Source organism: Mesocricetus auratus, unplaced genomic scaffold (assembly GCF_017639785.1).
Source record: "Mesocricetus auratus isolate SY011 unplaced genomic scaffold, BCM_Maur_2.0 Super-Scaffold_100676, whole genome shotgun sequence".
Lineage (NCBI taxonomy): Eukaryota > Metazoa > Chordata > Mammalia > Rodentia > Cricetidae > Mesocricetus > Mesocricetus auratus.
In genome coordinates this window covers 110,766,998-110,794,437 of record NW_024429266.1, presented here as the reverse complement: position 1 = coordinate 110,794,437, position 27,440 = coordinate 110,766,998, and the positions used below count along the sequence as shown (strand labels likewise).

The following is a 27,440-nucleotide window of genomic DNA, read 5'->3' as shown; positions in this document are numbered from 1 at the left end:
AAAAGGTGAAAAAGAACAATGCTTATTTAGATTTTAAAGTGACTTCTGGTGGCAAAATTCAGTAAAACTCCAGTATTTAGCTGAAAACCACAACATGGATGTAAGGTTGTCAAGACACTGAAGGCTGTCAGGGTGCACTTCTGAAGGAGCAGACAGAGCTGCTCTTGATCTTTAACGTCGTAGTGTGCAGCTCAGAAACAGCAATCTCTTCAGAGTTAGAGCTGTGGCCAGGAGGATAGTGTGTGCTAGCATGGGTGAGACTCTAGGCTAATACTGAAAAAGTCAACACACATGTACTGACCGCTCAACGCAATCAACTCAAAGCAACTACTAAATATTTCTGAGGTGTCACATTCCTGTTTTCAGAAATTCTTATTCCCTCACTTATGAGTTGCTAACCTTCATAATTCAAAGGGTAAGGATGAATAAAAAAACCATGTAAACCTAGTTCTCATTTTTAAAAATTCATGTTTAATATTATGAATTTCATATAAACGTGAAATATATAAAAGTTCAATTAGGAAAAATGAGTACCATAACATATTCTTCCTTTTAAGCCTCCTATTTTGGATATTTAATAAATTTAGTCATTGATATGTAAAGCAATTACTGGCTAAACATTAAAAAAACACTAACAAAAGCATTTAGGCGAACTCTTGTCTGCTCAGGAGAGTCGTAAGTGATCCATCTCATGTCAGCAAATTGCTTACTAATGTGTTGACTTAGGGCCACCCTCAAAAGCAAAATGAAAAGCCTGGAATTTACAGCATATCAATGCATCAGTTGATAAGCTTTTACTGGTTTAATATCCTTCCAGGCTTGCAGCTTGGAGCCACTTCAAGTTAGCAACAGAATGTTTGCCATCTCTGTGATAAAGGGAGTCAAAGGAATGAACAAACTTCAGGACCATTGTGCTGTTTGGTGAGATGGAAATGAAAAAGCCAGAGAAGTCACAGGTTGGGGGTGTGTGAGAGCTGGGTCCTCAAGTCCAGCATCTGACAGATTGTTAGCCTCACCTTTCAAACAATGGTCTGGACTTTAGCTGGGGCAAAGATAACATAGTGCATTTGGAAAGTTTTAATTGCAGCAATAAAAGACTGTACCTCAATTATATGACAGATGCTAGCAGAGTTTACAGATAAGGATCAAAGGCATCCAAGGAGTGGTCACTGCACTTTGGGCCACACTAGGCTTTCTGTACACACTGCTAGGGAATTAGCACATCAGTTTTCCCAACCTTTCCAGGTCCTTTGATCTGAGTTCTCAAGCAAGTTAAGTATACCAAGACTACTGTATCAGCCAGACAGGTCCAACACTCCCTCACTGAATTTTAATCCCAACACTCACCCATACAAAACCCAACACCTGACCTTTGTGGTTTTTACCACAAAAGTTCAGTATGCTTAAAAGAACCTGCCTTGTCACACTACACCACTTTGCTCTGCTTCTGTTTTGCTAGCAACGGGCCAATGATACTTTAAAGCTAGGCCACCTTGAGAAGAGAACTTCCTAATGTATGGGAACATCTTGTTTGTAGAATTTAGATAGATAAAAACCAAAGAAAAGGGCTTCATAACTCTCCTAGGAAGAGAAGGGGAAATGCAGAACCACAGTTTGTGTATAAGCAAGATAGATTATAAAGTCAGAATGGCTAACCTGATCCAGAGTCCTGAGAACATCATCTCAGCACATGAAGCATTCAAGGACACTAGCACCTCCAGGTGTTCACAGTTAAAGCTTCCAGTGGGCGATTATGTTAGAGTTCCTTTTTCTCCACTGGGACTCTATGTTGGATCTAGGCCAGTGGTTCCCAGCAGAGCAGAGCTTTGCCCACATACCAGCTAAGGCGGCAGTGCGCCGATGAGGTCAGCTTGTGAAGCAGAGCGGCAGCTCAGCAGCCATTCTCCTGGTGCTGCACGACTTTTGGTTTTTGTTTGTTTGTTGCTTCAACTGCCATTACATGATACCAAGATAAATGGTGTTTTGTTTTTTAACAAGTCTCTGATTCTGGTTTCCATTAAGGCACAGATGACAGTGGCTGCATGGAAGGGTTAGCTGCCACTTCTGCTCTACTGCCCCACAGAAGCAGAGTTAGCTGTCTCTCGCTGCAGTGAGCCAGTAGATTTATTTCTCCTAGTATCTTGCAATTTCTTTTTTGACTACAAATGAATGTCCATTACTCTTTGATCATGGTGAAAAGAGAGCTATATTTTAAATATGTGGTAATTTCCAGATTAAAATAATTGTTGCCTTCCACAGGTAATTTGCCACCTCCACATGTTATTCACTACATCCTGTTAGGAGAATCTCCAGCTTCTGACACCCAAACCTTCAGGCTCTGATAGTTTACTGATCTGAGGTTTTGTGTAGTTATGTTGGCCAGAAGGCACGTGAAAAAACATAGGGCCTTCCATCTCCCTAGAATAACTTGGTATTTCTGGAATGCTGCTAACTGTATCACAAAGCTAGTCTCTCACCCAAAGGAACCTTGCTAGAGCCATTGTTCATTGTGGCTTTGGAATTTGTTCTTAATGGAGTTACGACTAGGAAACCTCTAGACACACTGGTTCACCTGAAACTGGACTTTAATTTTAGTAAACATTTTTGTTTTTGAAGACCTTGATGGGTTCAAGCTACAGAGTTCACATAAAAACAAAACAAAACAAACAAAAAACTTTTAGAACTATAAAGTAAGGTTGCTTGGGCTAACACAAAGAAAGTGAAAATAAGTTTAGAAAAGCAATTTCTTAAAAAAAACAAGGGTCCTCTGGAATCCAAACCATGCTAGTAAACACACCTGGTCAAGCCTCCATATTTCATTAACACACGAATAGTCATGCAGGAAGTGACTACTTCTCATCCCACTGCTGAGAGCTAGACTTCATTATCTGATGTGACTGGCTAATTGGCTCAAAAGGGAAGGGGGTTCAGGGAATAAGGGCCTTTGTTGGGCTAACTGCATTTGATAGAAAAGTTACTCACATACTAAGAAGCCAGGGGTAGTAGTTACATTTTTTATTTTAGATATATTAATCTAACTCTTAAAGAATCTTTATTTACAACCTTATGTTAAACTATTTTGGGGCTGGGGGATGACCCACTTAGTGCTCCACCTGAGGGCCTGAGTTTAATCCCCAACACCAACGTAAAAAGCTGGACATGGATGCCAATGCCTCAACAGAGACAGGTCGATTCCTGGAACTTGTTGATTATTCAGTCTAGCTGAAACAGCAAGTCTTTGGTGCAGTGTGAGACCCTGTCTTAAGGAAAGAAGGTAGAAACCAGTATAACAGGACACACCTCTGGATGAGCACACAGCGGCATGCGTGCGAGACACACACATTCATACCACTTGCACAAACACCTGCATGCATACACATCTGTACCAACACCTGTGTGCACATGCGTGTATACCTGTATATACACCAGTACAAACACACCTGTGCACACACATATGCAAACCTGTACATACACCTGTACAAACATACCCACGCATACATGCACACACACACTTTTCTTTACAGCCATTCTAAATGGAAACATCAAACTTTGTTTTTTATTGAAACCATTTTTGTTAAAAAATAAAATTCTGTTCTGGCCAGGCAGTGGTGGCACACACCTTCAATCACAACACTTGGGAGGCAGAGGCAGGAGGATCTTTGTGAATTTGAGGTCAGTCTGGTCTACAGAGTTGAGTTCCAGGACAGCTAGGGCTACACAGAGAAACCCTGTCTCAAAAACAACAAGACAGACAGACAGACAGACAGACAGACAGACAGACAGGGTTTCTTGCATCCCAGTCTGGCCTCTAGGGCCTAGGATGTAGCTTGCCATCCTTGCCTAGCTTGTAGCTAAGAATAATTTTGAATGTTGAATCTTCTTGCCTACTTCAAGTACCTACTTCTAATGCCTACAGGTGTATATTGCCATACCTGGATTATGTGGTGTTGGAGATTGAAATCAGGCCAAGCAAGCAGCCTAACAACTTAGCTAATCCCCAGCCTTAATGAGTGCATATACTATAGGATAAAATTTTAGTGGCTGTCAGCCAGTTGCCAGGTCTGCAATGGAGAATGTTGTTAGGCTTTCTAATTCTTGCCAATATCATAGGTCAAACAGGTTCTTGTTTTAGCTTTAAACATATGGAGTATATCTGATAGTGCATTAAGAAAATGTGCTTCTAGAATGTTTTTTAAATCACAAATATATTTCATGATTTGCCATTAGTCTCTGTACTTTTTCTATCTATAAAGACATTTTGACAATTTTGTGTAGTTGTCTTTACTGTGGGTCTACCATACTGAGGAAGGTGACTCCCATCCCAGATCATAATATTTGCTTATAGTGATTTCTGTTCTCATGTTCTCTTAATTGTTCTATTAGGGCTTCAAAGGGGTTATAAGTCCTAGAAGTTGTGCAGCCACCCTGGGGAGGGTGCTTTACTTTGCTGAGTTCATGAATTTAATGCACCTCTCATCTGGAAACACCCCACAGCACACCCAGGGACAATGTCAGCCTGATAACCCGAGCAGCCCTTAAACCAATCAAGGTGACACCTGGGTAGTGTGAAGTTCAGTAATAACCCACTTCACTGGTCTTCCAGATTCCACAAACCTAACTTCTACAAATTGCAGACTGATACTTCCTAGAGTATTTCTGTAGCTCAGAGTTCTACACAGTTGTTAAGAGAAGGAGAAGCCATCACATTGATAGTCATTTGACTACTGTCACACAGCCCAGACAACCAAGGACAGTGACAAGGGTACATGCCTGCTGCCAGTGCACCATGTTGTACCATAATCTTCATTTGCTTAAAATGGACTTGAGGTTATGAATTTCAAATGCCCAGTGGGAAAGAAGGCAGTGATGAGGCCTAAAGAGAGATAATTTAAGATATGGCTTAGAAAACAAGCAGAGAGCTGAGAATTTTTGAATTCCAGAATCAATCAAACTCCTAAATCAGAGGCATTGACACAATGCCTGTTTGTGACATGACTTGAATTTTGAGTACAACCTCATGGTGATCTGAATTATATAGCTGTGTCCCTCCCTGCCCATACATCATACCTGAAAGAAGCAAGATTATCTTTGGAAGAAAAGAAGGCTGATTATATTAATGTCCAACTATTTCTATGTAAAAAGCTGCTCCACATAACAATCCCAAATGATTCCAGCAATTATGGAGTATGGCTGCCCTTTGCAAGCGATCATAGTGTGCATGTGGTAACAGCGAGTCTACTCTCTTTAAAGGCTTTTCGAACAAGCCTATGAAAGTCAGTATGGAAGTTTTAAAAAAATCTATAAAAACTGAACCATCATGCACTATAGCTGTGCCACTCTTGGCCACAAGCCTAAGTACCCTAAATCACAGAACAAATTAAGCTGCACAGCCATGTCTCCTGCACCAGTGTTCACAGCAGACAAGGTAAGGAACCAGCCTGCATGTCCACCTTCAGGTGGATGAAGAACAAAGGCTTTTTTTTTGTCACGTGTACATATAAGCTGGGTCTCTAAACAATGTGTCTCTTATTGTGACTCAGAAAAACTGTGTGTGTCTTTTAGACCACTGCTCTACACAACAACAAAAATGTCTGTGCTTAGCATTTTCGTCTGTACACTAACCCAATATAAAAAGCCAGACTTAACATATATTAAATATATCTTATACTTTTCCTTTTCTCTTAAAAGCTGTAATTATTAGTTTGTAAAAAATTAGCATATCAAGGAATGGACCAGTATGACATTGTCATATATATTATATAGGGATATAATATATATGAAAATAAATATAATATTAAATATATATATAAAACACTCTGCTCATGTCTGTCCCTCCAAACCCTCTATTCTCCCCTCCCTGACAGCAATTTTCCTTCCAAGTGGTCCCCCTTAGGCTGTCATATCATATATTTATAAATCTAGTTCCTGTGTATCAGAGAAAACATTGATATCTGTTTGTTTTTAATAGAATTTATTTCACATAACATGAACTCTATCAATTTTCCAACAGATGATCTAATTTCATTTTTTTTTGCCAGAATTACATTGTGTATGTATGTCAACCACATTTCCTGTTTTCTTTCTTCATCCACCTGAAGGTGGACATCCAGGCTGGTTCCTTACCTTGTCTGCTGTGAACATTTGTGCAGGAAACATGGCTGTGCACTTTTGTCTGTTTTCTGATTCAAGATACTCAGGTGTGTGCCCACGAGTGGCACAGCTGTAGTGCATGACGGTTCAGTTTTTAGATTTTTTTTTGAGGACCATCCATACTGACTTTCCTAGTGGGCATACGATAACTGTTTGCAGCAGCAGCAGCAGCAGCAGCAGCAGCAGCAGCAGCAGCAGCAGCAGCAGCAGCAGCAGCAGCAGCAAGAGTTCTTCTTCCCCTATCCTTACTGGTGTGCTGGGGTTGTCTTCATACTAGCTTTTGTGAACAGGGGGAGATGGACTACCAGTATAGTTCTGATTTGCATTTCCCTAATTTTGACTAAAAACAGTAGCTGTCTTTTCATGTTTATTAGCCTTTTGAGTTTATTTTGGGAAGTTTATTTGGCCATTTATTGACTTAATGAGTTTTGGGTTCATTTTTTTTGTTTTTTTGTTATGTAGCCTCGACACTGTCAGATGAATAGTTGGAAAGTACTTTTTCTGCGATTCTGAAAGGCTGTATCTTCACCCAATTGTTTCTTAGCTGTGTAGAAACTTTAAGTTTTATGCAACACTATTTGTTAATTCTCAGTATTATTTCCAGGGCTGTTCGAGTCCTCTTCAGAAAATCCTTCCCTATGTCTGTATCTTGAAGTGGTGCACTTATGTTTTCTTTTATTAGTTTCAGGTATTACATTAAGGTACACGTTCCATTTGGAATAGAATTTCCTACATGAGGAGAAGGATCTAGTACCATTCTTCTCGTGAAATCCAGTTTCATAGCACAATTAATTGAAGATTTGTTTTCAATGTGCTTTTGACATTTTGTCAATAATTAGGAGACTATGGAGTGCGGGTTTACTTCTGGCTCCTTTATTCTACCCCATTGGTTCACTTGTCCAGTTTTGTGTCAGCATCATGTTGGTTTTGCTATTACGACTGTCGTATACTTTGGGATCAGGTATTATACCTCTAGCTTTGTTCTTTCTGCACAGGGTTATTTTGGCTATTTTGTGCTTCTGTATCAATTTTAGGCTTTTTTCCAATCCTATGAAGAATGTTATCAAAGATTTGGTGGAGATTACACAGAATCTGTAAATTGCTTTTGCTCAAATGGCCAGTTTTCACAAAATTGATTCTGTAACTCCATGAGCATCTTTCCATATTTGAATGTCTCCATCAATTTCTTCAGTGTTTTAAATTTTCATTGTTTTTCAACTCTTTGCTTGGGTTTATCCCTGGGTGTTTTATTTTTCTGAGGCTATTATGAATTTGACTGTTTTCACTTCATTCTTTATCATCATGCTTGTTATTGGTATATAGAAAAGGTTTTCTCTTTTATTCTGCTATTTGGCTAAAAGTGTTCTCAAGAAGCACTTTCTGATCTGATGGAGCCTTTGGGGTCCTTTAAGAACAGGGTCACATCACTTGCAAAGCAAACTATGACTTCCTTTCTTATTTGTACCCATTTTATTCCTTTTACTTGCCTTATTTATCACTCTGTCAAAAATTTCAGATATTATATTGAATGAATATCTCTGTCTCCTGGTTTTAGGAGGAATGCTTTGAGGGTTTCCCCCGTTTTGTATGAAGGTGGCTAACATTTTTTATACACGCCCTTTATTATGTTCAAGTATTTTGTTCTTTCCTGTGTTTCTTCAAACCTTTTATCGGGAAGGGATGTTGAACTGTTGAAGGCCTTATCTGCATCTATGAGATGATCACATAATTGATTTCTGTTTCTGAATTTATGTGCTATATTGCATTTGTTATTCTGCAGATGTTGAACCCACCCATCGCAAGAATGATACCAACTTCATTATGGCTGTCATGGCTTGAGTGTGATTATTGCACACGGGATCATTTTTATGAGTACTTACTTGGTCTCCAGCTGGTGTCACTATTTTGAGAGGATGTGGGACAGTTGGGACTGTAGCTTTTGGGCCTGTTCTCTGCTTTCTGATCCACAATGATGTGAATAAGTTCCTGTCTTTAAGGGTGAACATCTTCAGTTCTTTCTTGCTGTGATGGACTTCTCCTTCTGGCACTCTGAGCCAAAGTAAACCTCTCCAACTTTTGTTTCCATTGGTAATTTCTCATAGCAACGAGAAACTGTACTGGCTAGATTTATGCCAACTATAGGAGAGGAGGGAGCCTCAAATGAGAAAATGGTTACACTGTAGGGCATTTTCTTAATTAGTGATTGATGTGGGAAGGTCCAGCCCATTGTGGGTGGTGCCACTGCTGGGCTGATGGTCCTGGGTTCTATAAGAAAGCAGGCTGAGCAAGCCATGGAAAGCAAGCTAGTAAACAGCTCTCCTCCATGGACTCTGCATCAGCTCCTGTCTTCAGGTTCCTGCCTTGACTTCCTTTGATAATTAACAGTGATGATAATCAATAAATCCTTTCTTCCTTAAGTTGCTTTGGTCATGACTTTTCATCACAGCAATAGTAACCATAACAAGCACAGAAACATAACACAATGGTGCACGATTTTTTTCCCGTGTGTTGTGGAATTCAGCTTGCCTAGTGTTTTATTAGGAATTGATCTATAATTTTTTTTGTATCCTTAAAAAGTCATCCTGAGGTAATCCAGACCCAGAAACACAAACATGGTATGTACTCACTCCTAAGTGGATATTAGCTGTAAAGTAAAGGATAACTATGCTACAATCCACAGACACAGAGGGGCTAGGTTACAAGAAGGGCCCAAGGAGGGATGCATGGATCTCCCTGGGAAGGGGAAATAGAAGAGATCTCCTGGATGAACTAAGGGCAGGTGGGGATGGGAACTTGAGGGATTAGGTTGGGGAGTGGATGGAGAGGGAGAGTACTGAAGGCGATAACTGGAAGGGGGGTGGAATTTCGGACACAAGTAGCCTGATGCAAGGGAACACCCATGGATCCATACGGATCACCCTAGGTAAGACTCCTAGCAATAGTTGATAAGCCTAAACTGGTCATCTCCTGTGATCACATTGGTTACCACCCTAATTGTCATAAAAGAACCTTCATCTAGTAACTGATGGAAACAGATATAAAGACCCACAGCTAAACATTAGGCCAAGTTTGGGGAATCCTGCTTGATTCCCCGAGAGGGAGGAAGGATTATAGGAGTTAGAGGGGTCAAGGATATTACACAAAACCCACAGAAACTACTAGCTAGTTCACAGGAACTCAGAATCTGAACAACCAGGGAGCCTGCATGGGACCAACCTAGGCCCTCTGCATATATGTGACAGCTGTGTACTTAGATCTAATTGTTGCACTCCTAACAGTGGGAGCAGGGGCTGTCCCCAACACTTTGTCTGGCTCTTGGCTCTTCCAGTCTCTGTCTCATCAACTTCTGCCCTGATCGAGCCTTTAGTTCTGATCTTGTGTTCACTTAGTTCTACTTGGAGGTCTTGAGGTCCATCTTTATTAATTTTCAGTAACTTTGAATTTTTAAGGTGAGCTAGCCCCATTTCTATGAACTCCCCTACAGCACTGCCTTTGCTGCACTGCCAAGATTCTGATATACTGCTTTATACTTTCCTCCCCAGTGTCTTCGCAAGCACTTAGGAGCATATTTGCTTGGTCTCATACATGTGTACAGTTCTAAAGTTCTCATTACTGGTTTCTTGTTTTATGCCACTGTGGTATGATGCATTACTTTAAATTTTTTAAATTTATTAACTTGCTTTAAGGCCTAAAATGTGATCTATTTTGGAGAAAAATCGCATAGGCTCCTGAGAAGAATCTGTGTTTTATAACTGTTGGGTAGAACAATCCCTACATGTCGATTTGAGTTATGGCACAGTTTTCTCTGTTGAGTTTTTGGTATAGATTATCTTTGGTGAGAATTGGGGTGATTCCCATATTATTATATCACTCTTTTTTTAAATTTTCTATGAGCTAGAGAACTGCTCGTGGCCACTTGCATTCTTTATATATATATGTATATATATATACATATATATATTTTAAATTTAAATTAGAAACAAGGTTGCTTCACATGTCAATTAATACCCAGGAGTACATGATTTACAAAGCAGGGATACCAATGTCCAGTGCTTATATACTACATTCACTGCACATTCTTGACACATTTTGTTACTTTATGAAATTGTAATCACCTTATTTATTGCTTCAAATTTCTAACTGAAATTGCTATGTTCTCTTGGGTATGTGTTTAGTGTATGTATGTGTTCAGGTGGGTATATGTATGCAGGTACAAGTGTGTGCTAGAGGGTGATGTCTGGTATCTTTCTTAATTGCTCTTCACCTTAACTTTTATAACAGAGTCTCTCACCTAAGTAGCCTGGCTGGCCACTGGGCTTCCACGATCCTCCTGTGCCCACCTGGAATTAAAAGTGTGTGCTGCTTTTATCTGGGCACTGAGCATCAGCTCTACATGCTTGTGAAGCATTTTCTCAGCTAACCCATCTTTCCACCCTTTAACCTGTCTTCTCTCTCAGTTATTAGCATAGCTATTCCTGCTTACACCCAGCTTCTACTTCCTTAGTATATTCACTTCTATTCTTTCACTTTTAATTTGTTTCCCACCCTCCCACGGACAACAAATAGTCTGTCCTTGGCTACTAACCAAGAGCCTCAGACCACAGTGGACACAACTGCCCAAGTGCTGTCCTTTTCAGAGAAGTGGAACTGATGCTGTAATAGACACATAAAGCCACAGGCCTTGTGGGCCTGCAAAGGTTTCCAGCTCTTCCTTCCCCACGGGATGGAAGGTGGTGGTGAGCAGACATCTGCCTTCATTAGATGGATAGTCCTAGTTTTCCTTGTCACTCTTAAGAGAGTCTGAAAATGTGTGTGTGTGTGTGTGTGTGTTTTTAACATGTAATGAGTTATTTGGAGACTTAAAAAACCTCAAAGGAAAAACGACAATAGGGTTCATTTGTAGCAAGTAAAGATACAACAAATGTTTTCAGTGTCTGAAAAACATTTGAGAGATGGAACAGAGCCATAGGGCTGGGCCTCAGGCACTACTAGGGCTCCCTTTGCTTCAGAACAGAGCCTCACGAACTTCCATACCATCACTGGGCTCTTAAAACAACTACCAGCAATGCGCCTTTCACATGTTCTCAAACCACATGAGTTAATGTGCTGTGTCACAGCCTCATAGATAAATATTAGTGAGTGAGGACCATCAACTGATTGTCATGACTGCTTTATGTGACAGTAAAGTATAGCCTAGACTTTCCAAAGCCATTACATGTAAACATGAACAAACTATCCACATACAGATGGTAAGCAGTTATCAAATCTGGCTTAAAATTTTGCAAAAACAAACAATGACTTTGACCTGTAAGTCATATATTATTGCACATTAGAAATTATAAAGTGCTTCAGGCTCAGTGTTGTTTGCCTGTAGTCACAGCTTAGACTTCAACCTATGAATTCAGACCAACCTAGGCAACATAGTGAGACTCTCTCAAGAAAAAAGACAAAAAAATAATTATTAAGAATGACTCCAAGAATAACAATGACCATCAAACCACAGAATATAATGCACAGGAGGACACAATGATGAGAACAACTGCAGAAGACATCAGACTGGAGGGAAGATGAAACTAAGCTCTATGTCTGGAAAATTGTAAATTGGCCCAAAGTGCCTATCCCAGTTTGATTCAGGGTAAAATCTTGATTAACGATGCCCTGATAGAGATTAGACCTAGGAGGGAGGCTGGCATTAGACCTAGTAGGGAAAGCAACTCATCTCAGGAGTGAAGACAGACACATTCTTTTCATTCAGCTAATGAGCAGGACTCAATTTTAGTTCTTCTGGAAATGGCAGTGTTTGAGAAAGGATCTGACAATGTGGGAAAACAGGAAGCTTTCACTCAACAGTAGACAAGAATGAGGGATTCTTTTTAGAAATTCATCCCTATATATATATATATATATGTATATATATATTAGTAGTCATGGGTTAATACTTAAGACAGAACTAGCCAATGAGAAGCTAGTTGGCTGACAGCATTGTAACTAATAGAGTCTCCATGTGTTATTTTGAGGGCTAAAGCAGTGACGGGACCCAGGCAGGAATCCTGTAACAAAGGTCCACCTATTAAATATTAAAATCCAGTAACCAGAAGCCCTCTTTGGTTCACATAATTAACATGCCCAGTTAGAATTAAATACCTCACGCTAACACTGGGGTTTCCCTGTTTACATTTACAAACTGCTATTTGTCTAAGTGCCATGTCTATCTCCTCTATATCCAGAGGCAGTCCTTTGTCTCTCTAGGACAAATACCCTTTCCTTCCTCTCTCCCTTACTCCCTTCCCCCTTTTCCTCTGTCTCCTGTCTTTGTCTCTTATCCTCCCTGCCCTTTGTCCCTGTGGGGCAAATAAATCTCCTTTGTGCTGAGAACTTGATCTTGGAGTGTCTTGTGCTGATACCGGTCCCATCATTGCCTGAAATATACTAGAAAAATTATACTGCTTTATAATCAATGGAGTTCTAGCACAGCTGAAATGGGCTAGCTCACACAGGTAAGGGCAAAGCCACACACAGGGTCACAGACACTCCATTTCTTCCTCTGAGGTAAATGAGTCACTTATGGGACTGGGAAGTATATGGTTGTGATCCCTCAGTCTTGTGCTAAAGGTGGCAATAATGAGGAAAATAGTTAGAAAATAAGGAACCATGTTTTTCATTAATGGCTGTCTGTTATAGTCATCATCCTAAAGGGAAAACCAAAGAGCAAAACTAAGCTTGTCAATGATATACTTCTATTGGCAATGATGACAGTACAATGTGATTATAACAAGTTGAGCTTTTCTTTCTTTTTCCTGAACTAACATCTCAGCTCTCTTTTCACTTTTTAAAATAATTTATTTTCATTTTATGTACATTGGTGTTTTGTCTGCAGGTATATCTGTATGAGGACATCGGATCCTCTGGAACAGAAGTTATAGACAGCAGTGAGCTGCCATGTGGGTGCTGGGAATTGAATCCAGGTCCTCTGGAAGAGAAGCTAGTGCTCTCACAACTGAGCCATTTCTCTAGCCCAATCCTTTTCTTTTTTGAGATGGGGTCTTGCTATGTTGCCTAGGCTGGCCTCAAACTCCAGATTCAAGCAGTCTTTCTACCTCAGTTTCCCAGGTGTTAGGACTATAGACATGGATCATCATGTCTGGCTGAGAAGTTTATCCCAGTGATCTGAGGCTGGCATGTTGGGATACCACAGTTGGGATACCATAAACAAACAAAGAATATTAGCAAACCTAAAACAAGGCACATGAAAATTAAGTTGGAAAGATACTGTTTGCAGCAAATACAAAATCTAGTGCATACCATGTTTTCTTTATAACCGATCCTTAGGCCAGCAGTGGCATTTACATCACAGGTAGAAAAAGTTCCCAAAGTTCCTACTCATGGTGGCTAGACCTGCCAGTCCTTTTTGTTCAAATGGAGACATAGAAAACTGTTAGAAAAGCACCTCATCTGTGGTGATTTGAAAGAAAATGGCCCTCAGAGGGAGCGACACTATTAGGAGGTATATGCTCAAGCCATGCCCAATGTCTCAGACCACTTCCTGTTGCCTGCACAAGATGTAGAAATCTCAGTTACCTCTCCAGCACCATGTCTGTCTGCATGCCACCATGTCTCACCGTAATGGTAATGGATTGAACCTCTGAACTATAAGCCACCCCATTAAACGTTTTCCTTAATAAGAGTTGCTGTGGTCATGGTATCTCTTCATAAGAATAGAAACCCTAACTAAGACAGTCCCACACCCTGCCATGTAACATAAAAAATGGAAAGTGAGCATATTCAAGCACAAACAGGAATTGCTTATTTCTGTAATGTTGTGATCCCACAAGGTTCAGGCAGCTACCGGGAGATGCTAGTGAGATCTCCATTTTCACTGATGTTGTAGGCATAACTTGGCCTTTTAGAGTGGTAAAAACTCAAGTTTGTCTTATTTTATCAGAAGATGGTACCACCAAACAGTACACAATGTCCAAGCTAAAGCTGATTTGAATGTCATTTTCCCATGCAAGGAGGCTACTAAGTTGAGCAAAAAGCTGTAAAAGTGAAGCAAGTTGCAATTGTACTTCCTGTTGGCTTTACTAGTCCCAAATAGTCTCACACAGACCACCCACCTTTTCCTCAAAGAACTTTCTTCTTAACTTGGCATCCGTAGGAGGGACTATTTTCCTCAGGTTTCTGTACCACTTTCTAACGATGTACCCTCTCCAGTAGGCTTGGATTCTAAAACACAGAGTTGGAGAAATGATGACCACCTAATTTGCCTTATTTTTAAATTAAAAATTATATTATGTATATGAATGCTGTGTGCCTGGTGCTCATGGAGGTCAGAGGACAGCCAATTCCCTGGAACTAGAGTTATAGATAGTTGTGAGCCACACCATGTGGGTGCTGGGAATTGAACCTGGGTCTTCTAGAGCAGCTAATGCTCTTAACCACTGAGCCATCTCTCCAGCTTCTGGTGGCCTCATTTTAACAAACACTTAAGTTCTCCTCCCAGCCTGGGCTACTCTGGTGACCTTCTGGGTTAGTAATCACAGCCTGAGCTGCAAATATTTGTCTCCCCTCTCCAGGTGCACTGAGGACACTCTTACCTGGTGGCACACTTTACTCTGAACAGGCGGGACCCATCATGTATCACTCTGGTTTGATATTGGTTCTTTCTACAGAGGGGACAGGTTTTTTTATTTGTGAACTTTTCAAAAGCCTGAAGGCATGCCTGAAGAAAAGGATTTCACTTAAAACTTTACAAGTAATTACTTATAAACAACATTTTTACTTCTAATGTAATTATAGTGTTGTTTTTCTCATAATTGAGACTCTGTTCAATTTAGATTATGAAGTGAAGTAGTTTCATCAGATGTTAACACCTTCCTCATGAAACCTGTTCCAAAATGATTTTCCACAAGAACATGCATGCAGAGACTTCAAAAGCCTCTGAGAGTCAAGCGGTGTAGAGGTAAAACACTATGTGTCAGATGCCTGCTAACAGCCGGCAGGGGGTGAGCCATTGGTGGCTTTGATATGCAGTACTAACAATCTGCTACACAGACACCAGTGGTCCTGTCACCCAAGATCCATGATTTCCACAGCAGGACGAGCTGCCGTCTACCCTAAAGCCATGTTTCTCACTGCAATTGGTGCTCGCGGACCAACAGGCAGCTCTTTGAATGAGTGAAGGAAGGAGGCCAGGCCCAAGTGGGGTTGCTTACCTTGTGGAACACGTGTGAGCAAGAAAGCAGCACCTGTCCACCAGGAGAGAAAGGAGTCCTGGGTTAGTAATGCATCCCTTAGAAGAGCATCTGAGTACCTGAAGGCAACATTCACACAGCTGAGCACTTGAGCACGCACAGCTTTAAGTTTAATACAGTCTAAGCATATCACCTAAACAAAGCCAATGACCCCAATACTGTAAAACACATCATGCTTGATATGAAGCCAGCAAAAGGAATGGCAAGGTAGACACTGTTAGGTAGATGGGGCAGGGCAGGAAGGAGCCTCCATGTGGTATGGACTTGGTAGGAGAAGGAACAGAGACACGACATCTTTTACAGGGCTTTGCTCAGTTAAATTACACTCCTAAACTTAAAATCACAGGTTTTTATTACATAATTCTGAGAATCTTACATTTAAATAGCAAGACACTGGGGAGACAAATTACATTTTTCTTTTTAAATGGAGAACAAGTAAGTTCATAAGCAACTTCATTCTTATGACTCAAACTCCCCACCCAACAGTGAAAATGAAAAAGGAAAACTAGTGTAAACTCCGTAAGGAGAGAAGATTTTAGTCCATTAGCCGTGGGCAGGTATAACTGGCTGTGGAGAAGGTGAAAGGGCAGATGCATGTCCTACCGTTTTGAGTGACCATTACTCACTCTGCACTTTTCTCAAGTGGGATTAAGGAAAGTAATTTCAAAATAGAGCTCATAAACACCTAAAACCTTTTAAAAATATTGATTTTACTTTGGGAGTATGGCCGTTTTGCTTGCATGTATGTCTGTGCACCATATCCACAAGGTACCCATGAGGGCCAGAAAGAGGGCATTAGATTCCCTGGAACTGGAGTTAGAGCTGGTTGTAAACACCATGTGGGTGCTATGAATTGAACCCCAGTACTCTGGATGAGCAGCCAGTGCTTTTAACTTGTGTTAACTGTAAGCTTAAATTTAATAAACTACTGTATTAAAACCATCTGTGGTTATTTTTTTCAATATAATTTTTCAAAGTCTTTTATTAAGAGATATTGATCTGCTCTAAAATATAATTATATAATTTTAATATTTATTAGAATATTATACTTTGAGATATCCATATATTTGTTACAGGCAAACAGTTTAGGGTGACAGTTACACAAGTGAGGACTAAACTCCATTTACATTTTGCCACAATTTCCGAGTTGACCTGTTGTGAATCCCTTGAGTTCTGTTCTCACTGTTAAATGGTGTCACCTACTGGAGAGATTACTTGAAAGTATCTTGAAATCATCATATGTTGGGAAAATTGTTTTTGTTTTTATTTATTTATTTATTTTTTGTGTGTGGCTGTTGTGCCTGCATGTATGTCTGATTTGTATGCCTGGTGCCCATGAAAGTCAGAAGAGGGCATAGGATTTCCTGGAACTAAAGTTGTGAGCCACTGTGTGGGTACTGGGTCTTCGGGAAGAATAGCCAGTAAGTACTCTTAACCACTGAGGCATCTCTCAAACCCAGAAAAACTGTTTTTAACTAAGAAGAAATCTAACACGGGAATACTAAATGTGGTGATATATTAAGATTTATTAAAACTTGCCTGAGGGTACAGAAAGCAAAGCTAGCCACAAGCCATAGAGCCAGACGGTGGTGGCACACACCTTCCAGGACTCGAGACAAGCAATGGATCTCTCTGAGTTCAAGGCCACCCTGGCCTACATAAGCCTGAAGAGCAACAGAGATCATGCCTTTGATCCTAGCACTTGGGATCATACACCTTTAATCCCAGCACTAAGGAGGTGGAGACAGGAGTGATACGGCTGAGCAGGGAGAGGTATAAAAGGCAGAACTAAAGGGTCTCATTAGAGATTTATTCTCCAGCCATGCTGAGGAGAGGCAGCAGTCTGAGGCTTGGTGGAGAACTTCTGGAGACAGGATCAGCCCTTTCAGCCTGAGGTAGAGGTAAGAGCTAGTGGATGACTGCTTCTCATATCTTCAGCTTGAAACTTGAGCCCCAATATCAGTCTTGGAGTTTTTATTTTTCGTGTTACAACTAAGTGCAAGATTAACATAATAGTGTTAGTATCTTTAACCAAACAAAATGACAAAGTTTATTGAAATGCTTACATAACCACCCCTAAGGGTGTTTATTTAAGTTTTCATTCTTCATACAGCCAGGTTAAACATGTTCAGGACAATGAATGAGGTTGTTGATGCTGGAAGAGTCCCTGCAGCTTTAATGATCTTGTGCTCCGGCACTAAATTACAACTTCCCTACATATGACAGTTCTGTGGTTCGAGGGCTGCCTGAAATCTTTCCAATATCCAACTCCTACATAAGATTAGGTCTTCTTGGAGAACTAGAATGAAAGTGTACTTCAAGCATCTTATTCACATTACTGATGGGCAAAAGTGTAGTGACTGTGAGCTTCCTTGCTGATAATGAAGCGTTTTTAAGTCTGAAAGTCAGGATAGCCCATGAAGTTTGGGGTCCTCAGCTGGGACCCACCCCTGGATGTTGCTGGGTTTTCTCAGCTGCAGTCTCAGTGCCTACCACATAGAAGCTAAGGCTACAACTATGTAAAATCTTTAGGGAAAACGACATTTCTCCCCCAAATTCTGAAAGCATGAGTGACCTTAGCTCCTTGGAGCTGGCAGTTTAGTCAGGCACAGCAATGGATCTGTGTGGCAGCTCATGAGCTTTTTATACACCAGGATAACCACCCATCTTATATTGAGAGATGTGAGAACAAAGATTTTACTTCATACCAGGATTCTCCCATAGTTCTTTGAAGATATTCAAAGCATCCTTTGATGCAAATGGACTTAGTGTCACACCAGCAAGTGGACACTGCCAAGTGATAGTATTCAGCCATACACATACACTTTAGGGGTGGTAGAGAAAATGTTAAGTATTTGAAAGTTACAAGGAAGCAAGGAACTGGGTGTCTCACTGGCTAATAGGGGGGAAGTATTGCCTTGCTGATCGAAACCTCTGTCATGTACCTGGGGCTGGAGCTCAAACTCCTCTTTACATATTGGGCATGGCTGCATGGAGTCCCCTTGCAGGAAGGATCTCTGCTTCACTCTCTCCCATTCTTCTGATGACAGTGGCAATGGGGGAGGTGGCAAGAGGCCCAGTTTCTGGGCTACAGGAAAGATAAGACACAATGTAAGCTTATGCATTTTAGCATACATAGTCACATGTAATTTTTTTTACTTAAAATTTTATTTTTCATTTTACATGCCAATCCCAGTTCTCCCTCCATCCTCCCCTCCCCCTCCCACCTTTTCCACTCCCAATCCACTCCTCAGAGAGGTTAAGGCCTTCCTTGGGGAGTCAACAAAGTCTGGCATACCAAGTTGAGGCAGGACCAAGCCTCTCCCCTCTGTATCAAAGCCAAGCAAGGTATCCCACCGTAGGGAGTGTGCTACAAAAAAGCCAGTTCATGCCCTGGGGATAGGTCCTGGTGCCACTGCCCCCCCCAAACAGATCAAGTCACATAACTGTCACCCACATTCAGAGGGTCTAGTTTGGTCCAATTCAGATTCCCCAGCTGTCAGTCCATAGTCTGTGAGCTCCAACTAGCTGGGGTCAGCTGTCTCTGTGGTTTCCCCCATCATGATCTTGACCCCACTTGTTCCTATGATCCCTCCTCCCTCTTTTCAACTGAACTCCAGGAGCTCAGCCCAGTGCTTGGCTGTGGGTCACTGCATCTGCTTCCATCAGTTACTGGATGTAGGTTCTATGATGACAATTACCAGGAAAGGAAAGCAGTTAAGATCTCCTGGGTAAGCTGGGAGGGGGAGAAGTGAGGGGATGGGAACATGAGAGATGCAAAAGACTGAGTTGGGGGAGGGGTGGAAAAGGAGAGCAATGAACTCGGTATCTTCATAGAGGGAGTCATTGTGGGATTAGAGATAAGCTTCATGCTAGAGAAATTCTCAAGGATGACCCCTGCTAAAACTCCAAGCAATAGTGGAGAGAGTGTCAGAACAGGCCTTCCCCTTTAATTGGACTAGTGACTACCCTAATTGTCATCACATGTAATTTTAAAGAGACAATCTGCATGCAGATATTCTAGGGAGGCATTATGCAACCTTTCACGACACATAACAAGGTGCTTTTCTATGGAGGGCAGTGATAACACTTGATGTTCTCAATGATCATTTTTTTATTATACAGACTTAGTCATCATTTTGATTTTCAAGCAATCTTGACATTTAGTTGTATAGAAGTTGAAGAACACTGTTTTTTTTTTGCCATTTTCCTTCTTGTTTTTCACCTAATTTAACTGTTAGCCTATAGCACTGCCTTCTTCCACTTACCCTTACTGCCCTCACCAATGGCATTTATAAAGTGCACATCAATCACATGCTATGTAAGGATACATTCCTTAAGTAAGAGGCTTATATGTACCCATCACATGAACTTATCTCCCATGGGGACACTTACTTCGACAAAGTACCTGGGCATAGGGCTGCTAGGACTGTGAGTGTAAACCACTATCTACAAACTGCTAAATAACAGTAAAGGTACAGTAAAAAAAATCAGCCCAGCACAAAGGACAATCAGAAAGGCACTCTTGGTCCTAGAAAAAGTCATGGTAGAAGTATGAACATACTTTGAAAGGCTAGAACAGAAAGGTAATCTCACAGAAAGAGGATATATTTTTTAGCTAAATAGACTTCTATGTTTTCTCAAGAAAAGTCACATAACAGATCCACAACCTATGGGACTCAATAATTTGGGGTGTAGAGAAGACAAAAAAAACGACAGCTGGGAGACCTAAGTACCAAGAGCTGAGTAACTATGAGAGCATTTGTGTCAACATGGGGGGAAATAACACTTCACGGGGACAGGAATATCTGCATGCAGTTGCCAGGAAACAAAGTCTGCAGACAGATGTTTTACTTAAGATGCTAGAAAAGGAAATACAACAAAGTAAAAGAAACAAAAAGGAAATGACAACAGCAGAAATTCCAAGAAAACACGTGCCAAAATGCAACCAGATCCAATAGTAGGTATAAACCTAAAATGTCTTTTCTCCAAAGAGACATTTCTAATGAAATTGATAAAGATAAAATACAAAGCACAAGGAAAAATATAGAATAAGAAAAGGAGATAATCATAAAATTAAACCCAAAGTGTGTGTGTGTGGGGGGGTTTGGCTCAGCCAGTAAAGTGCCAATCACATAAGCATCTATGTAAAACATCTGTACAGTAGTGCCCGTGACCCCAGTGAGTAGTGTGTGTCTGTGACCCTAGTGAGTAGTGTGTGTCTGTGACCCTAGTGAGTAGTGTGTGTCTGTGACCCCAGTGAGTAGTGTGTGTCTGTGACCCCAGTGAGTAGTGTGTGTCTGTGACCCCAGTGAGTAGTGTGTGTCTGTGACCCTAGTGAGTAGTGTGTGTCTGTGACCCCAGTGAGTAGTGTGTGTCTGTGACCTTAGTGAGTAGTGTGTGTCTGTGACCCTAGTGAGTAGTGTGTGTCTGTGACCCCAGTGAGTAGTGTGTGTCTGTGACCCCAGTGAGTAGTGTGTGTCTGTGACCCTAGTGAGTAGTGTGTGTCTGTGACCCCAGTGAGTAGTGTGTGTCTGTGACCCCAGTGAGTAGTGTGTGTCTGTGACCCCAGTGAGTAGTGTGTGTCTGTGACCCCAGTGAGTAGTGTGTGTCTGTGACCCCAGTGAGTAGTGTGTGTCTGTGACCCCAGTGAGTAGTGTGTGTCTGTGACCCCAGTGAGTAGTGTGTGTCTGTGACCCCAGTGAGTAGTGTGTGCCCGTGACCCTAGTGAGTAGTGTGTGTCTGTGACCTTAGTGAGTAGTGTGTGTCTGTGACCCCAGTGAGTAGTGTGTGTCTGTGACCCCAGTGAGTAGTGTGTGTCTGTGACCCCAGTGAGTAGTGTGTGTCTGTGACCCCAGTGAGTAGTGTGTGTCTGTGACCCCAGTGAGTAGTGTGTGTCTGTGACCCCAGTGAGTAGTGTGTGTCTGTGACCCCAGTGAGTAGTGTGTGTCTGTGACCCCAGTGAGTAGTGTGTGTCTGTGACCCCAGTGAGTAGTGTGTGTCTGTGACCCCAGTGAGTAGTGTGTGTCTGTGACCCCAGTGAGTAGTGTGTGTCTGTGACCCCAGTGAGTAGTGTGTGTCTGTGACCCCAGTGAGTAGTGTGTGTCTGTGACCCCAGTGAGTAGTGTGTGTCTGTGACCCTAGTGAGTAGTGTGTGTCTGTGACCCCAGTGAGTAGTGTGTGTCTGTGACCCCAGTGAGTAGTGTGTGTCTGTGACCCTACTGTGGGCAGGGCAGATAAGAGATCCCTAGAGCTTCACTTGCTGGCCAGCCAGTCTAGGAGAATCGGTGAGCTCTAGTTTAGTGAGAAACCCCGTCTCAAAACTTAATGTAGAGAGTGACTGAGGGAGATACTGATACCAACATGTGCTCTCCAGTGCACATGCTTACCTCTGTGAAACCATACACGAACAAACAAAAATCCTGTGAAGAGCACCTATATTCCAAACTCACCAGATAATACAGGTGAGATGAACTCACCTCACTTGATTTACTTCTGGAAAAATACCAACACTAAGGCCATCAGGAGAAGAAACAAAGGCTGAGTTGAGCCCAGAGCCTCTCCTGTCTTGATTTAGTACCTACCGTACTGGGCAATGAGCTCAACCTTTACTTATTCTTAGACTACTGACGGGCCTAGACTTACTGTAGGTGAAGTGACTGTCAAGGGCCAGACTCTGAACTGCACATATCTGTATCTGTAATAATTCCCCAAACAGCAGGGCTGAGAATAGGCTTTCTTGGTCAACTCCAGTGACAAGGCTTTCTCTCAAGGTACCCGTCAGCCTGTCACTCGTGGCTGGCTATTCTGCACTCGTAACCAAATGTGAAATCTTTCTGCTCCTTACCTCAGCAGTTAGAAGAACAAAAGGGTATAAAACAGGTAACTGCTTGATGAGGGAGTTCCCTTTGTGTGGGGTGCAGCAGGTCTCCTGTCTTTGTCATCAGCCCTAACTCATCAGCCCTAACCAAACCCATTTTCCATGCCTAATCATTCAGAAATCTTTTATTTCTAGCTTTCCAGGGTAAAACAATCTGAAACTAAGAAGGATTGTAAGAATGGTATAAAGAATTCTGTGGCCTCAACATGCTACTATAGAAACCAGGGAATTAATGCTGAGCTGATTATCCACTCAAGTCATGCTTCCTTATCCGTGGTTGCATTTTCTGGGGTTTCAATGAGTCACAGTCAACTATTATCTGAAAATATTCAATGGGAAATTCCAGAAGAAATCCATAAGTTTTCAGTTTTGGCCCATCTAAGCAGCACAATGCAATCTTGATGTCCTGTGCTCCATTCCTGTCTAGTGTATCAGGCTGTGTATGTGATGTACCCTTGTTTCTCTGTAGTAGACTTTGTGGTCAGACAGACTGTGGCAGTACCACAGCTGTAGGTTTTGTTGAGGCTCCAGAGCAACACAGCAGAGTTTTGGGTCACTCAGATGTGCCCAAGAGAGGAAGTAAAGGGCTTTCTTTAAGTGAAACGGGAAAGCTCTTGATGTCACAGAAAACAAATATGCTGAGGTTGCCAAGGTAAGACAAATAAATCTTCAGCCAAACTATAAATACGGAAAAATAGACTCATGAGAATTTTACAGTTTTATTTACCTCTGATTAATAGTCATATAGGGCTATGGTGGGAGAAGAGGCTGGGAGGTTGAGTTTAAGGCACCTTGAACTACACACTGAGACTTTCTCTCAAAGAAAAGTTATGGCCCCAGTGTATGACAGGGATCCAATTAAGATAGAAAAGGCACTAAATTTGTGGATGGTATTTAAACTGATGTAAAGGGTTTCACCAGAAAGCACTGAACCTGTGAAAATTTTGGGAAGGGGTCCCTTGAAATGAGGAACATCAAGGATTTAGTTCAAGTGAAAGATCACTACACAGATTAAGGTAAGGTTTGGGCTGAAGAGTAGATGGATTACTGTTGAGGCTACGCACCAACGTAGAAGAACGCTGCTGCCTAACCTGGAGGTGAGGGAGCTGGTTAAGGAGGAAGGACACCACCTGAAATTAGTCTTCAATGTAATCAGGCTCTTCTAGAAAATGCCAGATGGAAACTACATTCACAAAACACAAAGATGCAGACACATGCTATAAGCCAAGCACTCAGAAGGTTGAAGCAGGGAGACTGAGAGTTGGAGGCTAGCCTGGGCTACACAAAGAGATTCCCAGAGCCAACAAAAATATGCAAAGGAAGGCAGAAAGGCTTAAAATGCAGAAGCGCAGACAAACTCTGGCATTATATGGAGTGCCACAGGGCACATGATAAAGTCGGGCACAATGTACACAGCCAGGAAGTTACTCATAAAAGCAAGTCACCTACCTTGTTGCTGCAACTTTAGAGTATTGCTGACAGCCATCTTTTTATTGAATAGCTCCACCAGAAGAGGGGGAAAAAAAGAAAAACCTTGGCAGATGAAGAGTTGGCACTTAAAGCCTTACAAATAACATACTTAGCTATCAGAATCTGCCAATAAATGAAAATGTTAAGGTTGTATTTTTACCCCAAGCAATACACCATTGCTTCAACCCAAAAATAGGGTGCTGTCCAGCTTGAGGAGGCTACACTGCGTTAACTAGCATTAAGCCGACAAATGACCAGATAGTTTACCTAAAGTTAGTGGTGGTGGCGTGGGGTCTAGAACATATTCCTTTTCTGGATCTTCCGCTTTGGGGGCCTGTGTAGTTTTTCTAATCCCGGTATCTATTACGGCTGTCACGTCTCTCTTGAGAGATTTTGACTTGTTCTCATTCTTCTGCACTTTTGTCTTATAAGGGTCCGCTACTGAGAGATGTCCAAGTTGAAGATCACGTAAAATGTGGTCCTGTAAGGCAACTGCAGTGACTGCCACGTTAGCCTTTTTAGATGAACAACCCTACAAAGTAGAAGGTGGGGATTGTCTTATTTTCTGGAACAGTGTGTAACATAGGTAATAACAGCTTTTAGAAGAAAACTGAGGCTTCGTGCTGTACCAACGGCATTATTACCAAAACAATGAGAAGGAATGCCAGAGCCACTGTACCCAAGTCAGAGCAGACCCAGGCCCAACATCTGTGAGAAACAAAGGAAGCCTTCTGATGTAATTACTGGAGCCTTATTATAAACCAATAAATTCAAACCCGTTTGTGTCTAAATAAATCCCTGCTGTTGAACTAAGTAGACTTCAGGCAAACACTATGCTCTTACACATAAGCTTTGTGGTGAAAACTTACAGCATTTCCTACAGGACAAGGTGCTTGAGTCAGGAGAGGCCTCAGTGACTTACTGCCTGCTACCCACACTATACACCTCCCTCTCCCTCACAGCTCCTCATGGGCACACGGCTTGGAAACTACTTTTATACTCAAAGAAAATCCAGTTAGATTATACTCCATGAGTGAAGCCATGGATCAGTTTTGAGGAAGATGGAATACCTTATTTTTTAACATGCTCAATCAGGAAACATGGCGGTGTGGCTTCAACAGACGATGGCAACACAATACAGTTCCTTCTGTTCTTCTGCTGTGAACAGAAAGAGAGAGTGTTCATGAATGTTCACATCTACTAGAGTTATGGGGATAACACCAGGCAGGCCAGCTACAGGGCAGCATGGGGCTACGCCTTCCAATTTATACAGTTACAACCCAATCCATCCCTGTCCTCCAACGGCTCCCCACAGTGCTAGAAAGAATGTGAATACAAAGAATAGTCTAGCAGCAAAACCAAGAGTTTCAGAGCAAGGTCTCAGACCAAAATCAGTCACTACGTAAGTGAACAACCCTTAAAGACACTATTTAAGCCAAGTCTTGAAGAGAAATGAGCATGTTAGGTAACAGGAGCAAGAGTAAAGACATTCAGCATGGTGTGTTCATTTTTCAGGGAGAAAGGAAACAGTGAAGAAGTGGGTATAAGGGCATGCTGGCTACCTTCAACCTGACCAACACGCAGGTGGACAGATTCACCGCGTCCCAACCTGCCTTCTGCTTTTTGGGGTAAGCTATCTAAACATCTTCAGCTGTTTTTGAATCTATAAAAAAAACCCACAAAACACTGACGTTGCAGGATCATTATACAAAAGAACAAAACATTCTAAGGGTTTAGAAGGACTGTTTTGCACAAGATACCCTGTAAATAGGTACTGTTGCTCCAATTCCCTTCAAAGCTGGGGGAAATATCTTTTAGTTTTGGGACCACAGTGTTATTTTTGCAATATTTGTATTAATACCTTGGGAATTTCATGCAATATTTTTTATTTAATAAATGTATTTATTTATTTCATGGTGTTATTTTTATGAAGGCAAGAGTCTACAATATTCCACAGCAAAGGGAAACAGAGCGTCTTTAAAAGAGCAACCTAGGGGATAGCACCAAGGGACTTTTAGCAGGGTGCTGGCAGAGTAGTCTCCCAAGCATGCACAAGAGGCCATCCCTCTCTGTTCTAGTCCCAACACTACAACCTAAAAGATTATAGGAAAGTGAGCTCCATAGGAGCTAATGTGTGAGATGCCAGAGTCAAGACTAAGAAAAGAACCAGTGGCTGCTCAGTTTTTTCAGCAGCTTAGATAATTTTCATTGTGTCCTCCTTGTTCCTTTTCAGTTCTGGCATAGAGTTCTATGCAAGAAGTTTGTATTCAGTGTTCCTTGCTTGCCATGGCCAAAGCTGGAAAAAGGCATGTAAAATACTGAAAGGTCACTACCATCATTTTCCAAGTTCAAAATGCCTATAATTCAGTATGGACCAAGTATGCATCATACCAAAAATCGTTTAATTTTTCAACAAGACTCATATTATCGTTAACCATAGGTAGCTATTTAGTCTACAATTTCACTTAGTTTTTATTATACCGATGTGATCAATATCAAGCGTTAAAACCGCCTCGTCAAGGCCCCATAGTATCAGCAGACTGTATAATTCTAAAAAATATTCCAAACATACCAGATGTAGTCCGGCTGTCTGAGAAAATATACACGGAGAAGAGGTGACCCATTAGCCTGGCAAAAGGAAAGTGGTAAACTTAGCCTCTGCCAGACACCAACAGCCACAACAGAAACCCGCCTGTTTGTAAATCTCAGGTTGCACAAGGCTAGGAGGTTGTGCCAGGTAGGAAAAACACAGCCCTTGGTGACAAGACGTTTAGTCAACAATTGCTCTAAGTGAACGGAAGGCAGCTGATACACACATCAATAAGAATGCACACGAGACAGGGCTTATTAGTTGTAAATACTCCTGCAGAGCTGAGAGATGCCCTTGGACGTGGCCCATAATGTCCTTCATCAAACCACACAACACGCGGAGCGCTCACAGCGACCCGGACCTCCCGCGACACCCCTGCTCCCCCCTCCCCCGCCCCAACGCTACCCGGCGTCCTGGCCTCGCCGCCTCCCTCAGCACCCGCACTCCTCCAAGCCTCAGACAGCGCTGACCAAAGCACACCGACCTCCCCGCCTTCGGGCCGCCTTCTCCTAACCGCTCCCAGTTACCACGGCAACCGGCAGCCCTCGCACGGCGGAGTGCGCATGCTCGCCGGAGGCTGGCACTCGGCGCTGCGCACGCTCGCTGGTTTTGCCCCAGGCCTGTCGCCTTCGCCCCACCCGCAGCGAGCGGCTGGATGCTCCGGCGCTGGCGTCACGGCCCCGCCCCTCGCGTGTCGTCAGCGCGAGTCCCGCGGCGTCATCGCGAAGTGCACGCCGAGGGCGTGGACGGCGTGGCGCGCGCCGGCCGTCGCTCGCACTCTGGCTGGGTGGACTGGTGTGTCGGGCTGTGCGGTGCGTCCCGGGCGTGCGCTCACCCGCGTGGCTTTTCGCAGCGGGTTTGCTGTCGCCCCCTAAGTCGAGAAATTTGTTGGCCGTCTCTCGCGTGCGCCCTGGCGTCGCCTCCCGGCCTCCCCGCGCGCCTCTCACGATGGCTTCTTTTTGTCCAGCCTTGGCTCCCGGGAATTGACCGGACAATCCCGGCCTGCTGTGTATTGCCGGGTGCTGGCCTTTTCGCGTTCGCCCCCTCCTCTAGTGACTCCTTCCTGGCCCTAGGGTCACTCATGTTGCATTGAGGGCCA

General features: G+C 42.4%; 1 protein-coding gene across 9 annotated transcripts in view; it reads right to left on the bottom strand.

Annotated features, from left to right (window-relative positions):
- The window catches only part of Rnf32 (ring finger protein 32), a 34,380-nt gene extending 7,405 nt beyond the window's left edge, over window positions 1-26,975 (bottom strand). Inside the window, exons 1-9 of one of the 9 annotated variants that reach the window (XR_005874188.1) lie at window positions 26,826-26,945; window positions 26,324-26,379; window positions 24,822-24,909; window positions 24,019-24,283; window positions 18,347-18,489; window positions 15,363-15,395; window positions 14,745-14,869; window positions 14,265-14,373; window positions 4,771-4,873 (exon numbers count right to left, since the gene is read on the bottom strand). Coding sequence is in view for 8 of the 9 variants with exons in the window: in XM_005084198.4 (XP_005084255.1) it covers window positions 14,265-14,373; window positions 14,745-14,869; window positions 15,363-15,395; window positions 18,347-18,489; window positions 24,019-24,283; window positions 24,822-24,836 (690 nt within the window). In the remaining variant the exon portion in view is untranslated. Of the gene's footprint in view, window positions 1-4,770; window positions 4,874-14,264; window positions 14,374-14,744; window positions 14,870-15,362; window positions 15,396-18,346; window positions 18,490-24,018; window positions 24,284-24,821; window positions 24,910-26,323; window positions 26,380-26,746 lie in introns of all 9 variants that reach the window. The other 8 variants (XM_005084198.4, XM_021235411.2, XM_021235409.2 and 5 more) reach the window with 8 other exon arrangements.
- Between the last annotated feature and the right edge of the window lie 465 nt (window positions 26,976-27,440).